The sequence below is a fragment of the Salvelinus alpinus genome, chromosome 35 (genome assembly GCF_045679555.1).
Source record: "Salvelinus alpinus chromosome 35, SLU_Salpinus.1, whole genome shotgun sequence".
Classification (NCBI taxonomy): Eukaryota; Metazoa; Chordata; class Actinopteri; order Salmoniformes; family Salmonidae; genus Salvelinus; species Salvelinus alpinus.
The window spans coordinates 22,698,864-22,704,362 of NC_092120.1; the positions used below are offsets into that span (position 1 = coordinate 22,698,864).

The 5,499-nt window shown below is 42.9% G+C and overlaps 1 protein-coding gene across 7 annotated transcripts; it reads left to right on the plus strand.

The window, feature by feature from the left end:
- The first annotated feature begins 1,100 nt into the window (after nucleotides 1-1,100).
- LOC139564604 (putative nuclease HARBI1) lies at nucleotides 1,101-5,160 on the plus strand. 7 transcript variants are annotated; one of them, XM_071384266.1, is made up of 12 exons: nucleotides 1,101-1,812; nucleotides 2,106-2,176; nucleotides 2,264-2,440; nucleotides 2,531-2,592; nucleotides 2,675-2,761; nucleotides 2,849-2,890; nucleotides 2,961-3,132; nucleotides 3,212-3,247; nucleotides 3,346-3,900; nucleotides 3,970-4,085; nucleotides 4,182-4,293; nucleotides 4,388-5,160. In XM_071384266.1, exons 9-12 carry the CDS (start codon nucleotides 3,429-3,431, stop codon nucleotides 4,756-4,758), a joined length of 1,071 nt encoding a protein of 356 aa, XP_071240367.1. In that variant the 5' UTR covers nucleotides 1,101-1,812; nucleotides 2,106-2,176; nucleotides 2,264-2,440; nucleotides 2,531-2,592; nucleotides 2,675-2,761; nucleotides 2,849-2,890; nucleotides 2,961-3,132; nucleotides 3,212-3,247; nucleotides 3,346-3,428; the 3' UTR covers nucleotides 4,759-5,160. The 7 variants fall into 6 exon arrangements, with proteins under 7 accessions (XP_071240367.1, XP_071240365.1, XP_071240368.1 ...); XM_071384268.1 differs by having other exon boundaries at nucleotides 1,105-1,812; nucleotides 2,959-3,132; XM_071384264.1 differs by having other exon boundaries at nucleotides 2,959-3,132; nucleotides 3,212-3,900.
- The last annotated feature ends 339 nt before the right edge of the window (nucleotides 5,161-5,499 follow it).

Sequence of the window (5,499 nt, forward strand, 5' to 3'; positions counted from 1 at the left end):
TTCAGTTGATGTTGAAGTGCAATGCATTGGACGTGAAGAATTGTGTTTTTTGCATTTCATGAAGTTCCCTCTCCTTTCACCTGATTGACTAAGGGCTTTTAGTTTCCTAGATCGTCTATTACTGTGTATTATAATCACAATATATAGGTAATATTGGGGGGAGCTAGTATAGTAACATTTTCTTTAGCCGAAGCTCAGAGTTCTATAACACTGAGGCGGTTGCTCGGCAACAACACAGCTGCTTGCACCATGCTGCCAGTCATAGGAGGTGTACGTGAACAAACTAAGGCTACTGTATATAGCTAGCTATATGGTGGTGTTCAATCTGAGGTTAATCAATAAATGCAAACAGATATTTTGATTAGCTAGGTAGCTAACGTTACCTTGCTAACGTTAGCTTGCGTGTACAAAGTCCAGCAGCTAGCCTTTGTAGCTAGCTAACACCAGTCAGCTGAAAGCTAGATAGCTAACGAACAGGCAAATAAAGGCTAGCATGTCATTGGGGGCCAATGGGGGTCGGCAGCCTAGTGGTTAGAGCGTTGGGCCAGTAACCAAAAGGTTGCTGGATCAACTCCCAGAGCTGACAAGGTAAAAATCTGTCATTCTGCCCCTGAACAATGCAGTTAACCCACTGTCCCCCAGTAGGTTGTCATTGTAAATAAGAATTTGTTCTTAACGGACTTGCCAAGTTAAATAAAGGTACAAAAACAAATGTGGTTTTGATTCTCTAGCTAGCTATTTAGTTTAAAAAAGTTGTACCAGTCAGATGAGAACTAATGTTGGCTAGGTGCTAACAAACAAACGAGGAAAGCTAAATAGCTATATTTTGCCCAGTAAGGTTTCTCATATAAAGCTAAAGTCATCATGTGTAAACTGTATAATCGGAGCAGAAACAAATATGCACAAATAAGCTAGCAAACGTGATGGTGATAGATAGCTAACATTAGCTAGGTCGGTAACGTTAGCTAACATGAATGGCCAGTTCATGCACCACAATATTTCATACTTTCTTACACAAAACATAGCTAGTTAACGTTAGTTAAATTAAGTACACCAAACTTTGGGGTACTGCCACGCTGCCCACTGCACAGACCAAGTTAAGACGAGGTAGCCAGACTACAGACAGGATAAACACTGCAGTTAGCTACGCTAGGCTGGACACATGACATTTTTAACAACGCCTTTTCTTATAAAAACGAATTCATTGCATCTGCCGTGGAGCCCAGTTTCATAATATGAGCATATTTCCCAGCTGCTTGCCGTCGTTTTAAAGTAATCATGAAAAAACAGGCCTTATTTTAGGGCATATAGGTCAGCTCCTATTAGTTCTATTGAGCACCGTGGCACCAACTCGCCTTCCGAACGTTCTATTCCCAGCTTATTGTTCTACGTCACAATGCCTGCTTCGCTATTGTTGGCAATGAGACCTGGGGCCTGTTGCACAAAAGTAGAATTAAGACATCCGGGATAAATGACTCAGCTGAGCTCAATGAAGCCAAAACATGTGCGTCCAGGCTTAATTGGTTGCACAAAGACCAAGCCAGGATGAGCAGACACGGATTCATTAAGCCAGGTGAAACCAATCCTGGATAGGTGCGCGCTCACGGCTCACTCAAATAGACCCCGCCACAGATCACAGATTAACTGATTTACCATGGCAACTAGAGCCGCGTACTTTTCCCCGTCGGAAGCACAAATCCTCATGGAGGCATACGAGGAGGTAAAAGATATAATTAAGAAGAAAGGCAACACCGCCACAGTGATAAAGCAAAGAGAAAAAGCGTGGCAAAGTATTGCAGACCGCCTGAATGCGTAAGTAGTGCACAATTACACACTCACCGCTCCGCTGAAACATCACAATTACAATTCAAATATTTAATTCACATCTCCAAAAATGCAGTTGTACTGTAATTATGAAACGGTTAAATTTTTAATTGAAATGCACTGCAGATATGAGTGAAATTGTGTAAAGTAACTCCATCACACTGTATAAAGCTATGATAAATTTTTTGATATTTTTACTGAAAACAAGACAAAAATACCAAGTAATTTTTTGCAGTGTGACTCCATTAAATGTGTGTGTGTGTGTGTGTGTGTGTGTGTAGATTAAACATGAACGGGCCAAAACGGACATGGCAGCAGGTCAAAATCAAATACAAGAACATTCTGCAGAATGGTATGGTCCCTGACTAATATTTAACAAAGCACAAGCATATATTGTACCCAGAAGGTGCCTGCTCACACATTGTCTGTACTGTTTTAGCAGTGAAAAAGAATACCCACAGACAAGGCACGGGTGGTGGGTCACCAAAGGCTGACCTTACCCCAGCAGAGGACATGGCCTTGGAGCTAAATAAAGGCAGGCCCGTCTTAGAGGGGATCCCTGGGGGGAAAGAGACGAGCATAGGTTCCTCCCAAGATGCCACCCGCTTCATTCAAGGTATGTCCTTCCATCTCTACATGGGATACAACCACATTCATATTGAATCAATTTGGACTGTCTGACTTTGGTTTACCTATTGCCTTGCAGTGTCTGGCAGCACTGTGTTCCTGTTAGAGCCACCAGCACAAGCACCAGACGATGCTGATCCAGTGAGTACTCCATCAAAGGCATACTGTAGGCCTGGCATGTCTTGTCTACTAGCTTCAATATGAATCCGATTAAATGTGATAGGGTGAAGGCCCCAGTGCAGCAGCAACAGCACATGATGGAGACGATGATGAGGAGGAGACCATCTCTCTGGATTCCAGAAGGCATGAGGTATCATGTTAAGACTGTGAAAGTACTATTTACTCTACAATGGTGAGGAGTCCTCATCAAAATCAAAAAATCTAATTTCTTTTACAGGACCCAGATGCTATACAGTGGGAAAACCAGCCTGGCAACATAGTGCGTATTAATAAAAGGACACCACATCCTGCCAAATTCCAGCTGCGCTAATTGTATTGTGTTCACAGAGCTCACAAGCTATCAGAAAGTTGTATGGCAACCACCTCCGGCGCCAAATAGAACTGGCAGACATAGACATTCAGTACAAGAAGAAAAAGATGGAAAATCTTGCACTGGAGTCCGAAATAAAAAAGAGGACAATTAGGAAACTGGACCTTGAAATAAAAAAACTTGAGAGGGAGGTGAGATATGCCTTCAATGTACACTGTATGCTAACTGTAACACAAATGTATTAATCATTATTTTTCTTTCCTCCCCCAGCTCCAAGAAGATGACACAGCTCAAAATAAAAATTAGGTATATTCTCGTAAAGTCAAGTGAGCCATGACATATGAGCTCTTATTGTGAGCACACAGGACGGTGGCATCTTTCTAAGGTTTTTTTTATTTTCCCAGCAATCAGTACAACCAAGTCATCGTTATAAGGCATCGCCCTCTTTTGCCCACCCCCCCAGCACCAGGTGTGGCCACTAGCCTATATGAAGGCCCAAAATTGTGTGTTCCTTTCTGCTCTGACAATGGCATGCCCATTCGTGCGAGATGTGGTGGATGAAGAAGCACTTGTGCTGAGGAGAGCCTTCAGGCGAGAAAGGGTCTTCAGGGACCGGTTGGACCCACTGGCCTTCCCTGATGACCATCTATATGAAAGATACAGGTTTTCTGCAGATGGCATCAGGTATCTATGCAGACTACTGGGTCCCAGGATTAAGCACCGCACTGCACGGAGCCATGCACTGAGTGTGGAGCAAATGGTTTGTGTGGCCTTGCGCTTTTTTGCTAGTGGAGCCTTCCTGTACTCAGTGGGGGATGCAGAACAGCTGAACAAGGCCACAATTTGCCGCACAATAAGGAGTGTGTGTCTGGCTATCAAAGCATTAGCAGATGTCTTCATCTCCTTCCCTGGCCACAGAAGACTCTGTGACATCAAAGAGGAGTTCTATAGGATTGCAGGTAAGAGGATCTACAAATTACAGGACAACTGTTAACACATAGTAGGATACTCATTACTTTGTGTGACAGGTTTCCCCAATGTCATTGGTGCAGTGGACTGCACACACATAAGGATAAAAGCCCCCTCAGGTGCCCATGAGGCCGATTTTGTGAATAGGAAATCCTTTCACAGCATTAATGTTCAGGTGAACATAACTTTTTGATATTGTCCATTGACGAACACTCTGCATTGCCAGTGATGTGCATTGATTGGTGTAATATTCCTCATCTTATGATTTCAGATGGTCTGCAATGCTGACTGTGTGATCAGCAATGTTGTGGCAAAATGGCCTGGCTCAGTCCATGACTCCAGAATCTTTCGGGCCTCTGAAATCTATCAGTGCCTATCACAAGGTAAGCCACACAACCCCTATTTATAACCATCATGGCTGTGTCAAGAATATCACTGTGTTTATGAGGTAGTAATGATGAGATTTTGTGTTGACAGGTGAATTCTCTGGTGTGTTGCTGGGAGACAGGGGGTATGGCTGCCAGCCTTTTCTCCTGACACCTTTCACAGACCCCCAGGAAGCACAGCAGGCCTACAACCATGCCCATGCCAGGACCAGGGCCAGAGTTGAAATGACCTTTGGCCTCCTGAAGGCACGCTTTCACTGCCTTCACAAATTAAGGGTCAGCCCTGTTAGGGCATGTGATATTACTGTGGCTTGTGCTGTCCTCCACAATGTGGCCTGCCTGAGGAAGGAGAGGGCCCCCAGAGTGCCACCAGCCATGGACTGGGACAATCCGGCAATCTTCCCTGATGACGACAGTGGTCGGCTGCTGAGGGACCAATATGTGTTGAATTATTTTAGTTAGTATGTGTGCTTTCAATTTTGGTTAAATATGTCCTGCGGTGGCAGAGGAATTTGGTTTTTTTTGGGTTCGTTTTTTGACGAATTTGGCCTCTTATGATGTTTGTGCGGTATACTGTGTGTAATACAAGGCTGCAGGGAGGCTACTGCATCCATTCATTTGTCTGTTCAGTTGATGTGTATGGATTTGTCCTGCATTTATTTTAGTGTGCAGACATGCAGGGTGTGTTATATACAGACCTTTGAATGTGTATGTATCATTTTGTATAATATGCTTGGATTCTGTGCTTTCCATCTTGTAGAGTCACTGTGACTTCAGTTTCGAAAGGAGCTGATGGTTTACCTGCTTTGTTTTGTCCTTATTCAATAAAGGAACATAATGTTACACATTGTGTTTTTATATTCATATGGAATGTGTATTTGTTTATATGACAGAGTACTAGGGCCACACTGAAGAAAAAGGATAAAGTCATACATTTATGAGGCTGGTTCTTTCTGCAGAAAAGCTACATATTGTTTTTACAGTTTTGATACTTATGACAATGTGATACTTAATATTCTGGCACATCAGCATGTCTTTGTTTATGAAACCATACTGAAGTACAATTTCACGAAATGCCCCACATCTGTCATTTTAACAACTGTCCTCCTTTAAAACAACTGGTTACAATATTATGACTTGTGTTTTTTTCCCCTCTGTGGCCCTAATATTCTATCATTTTATATATAGCCTTATAATCTATGG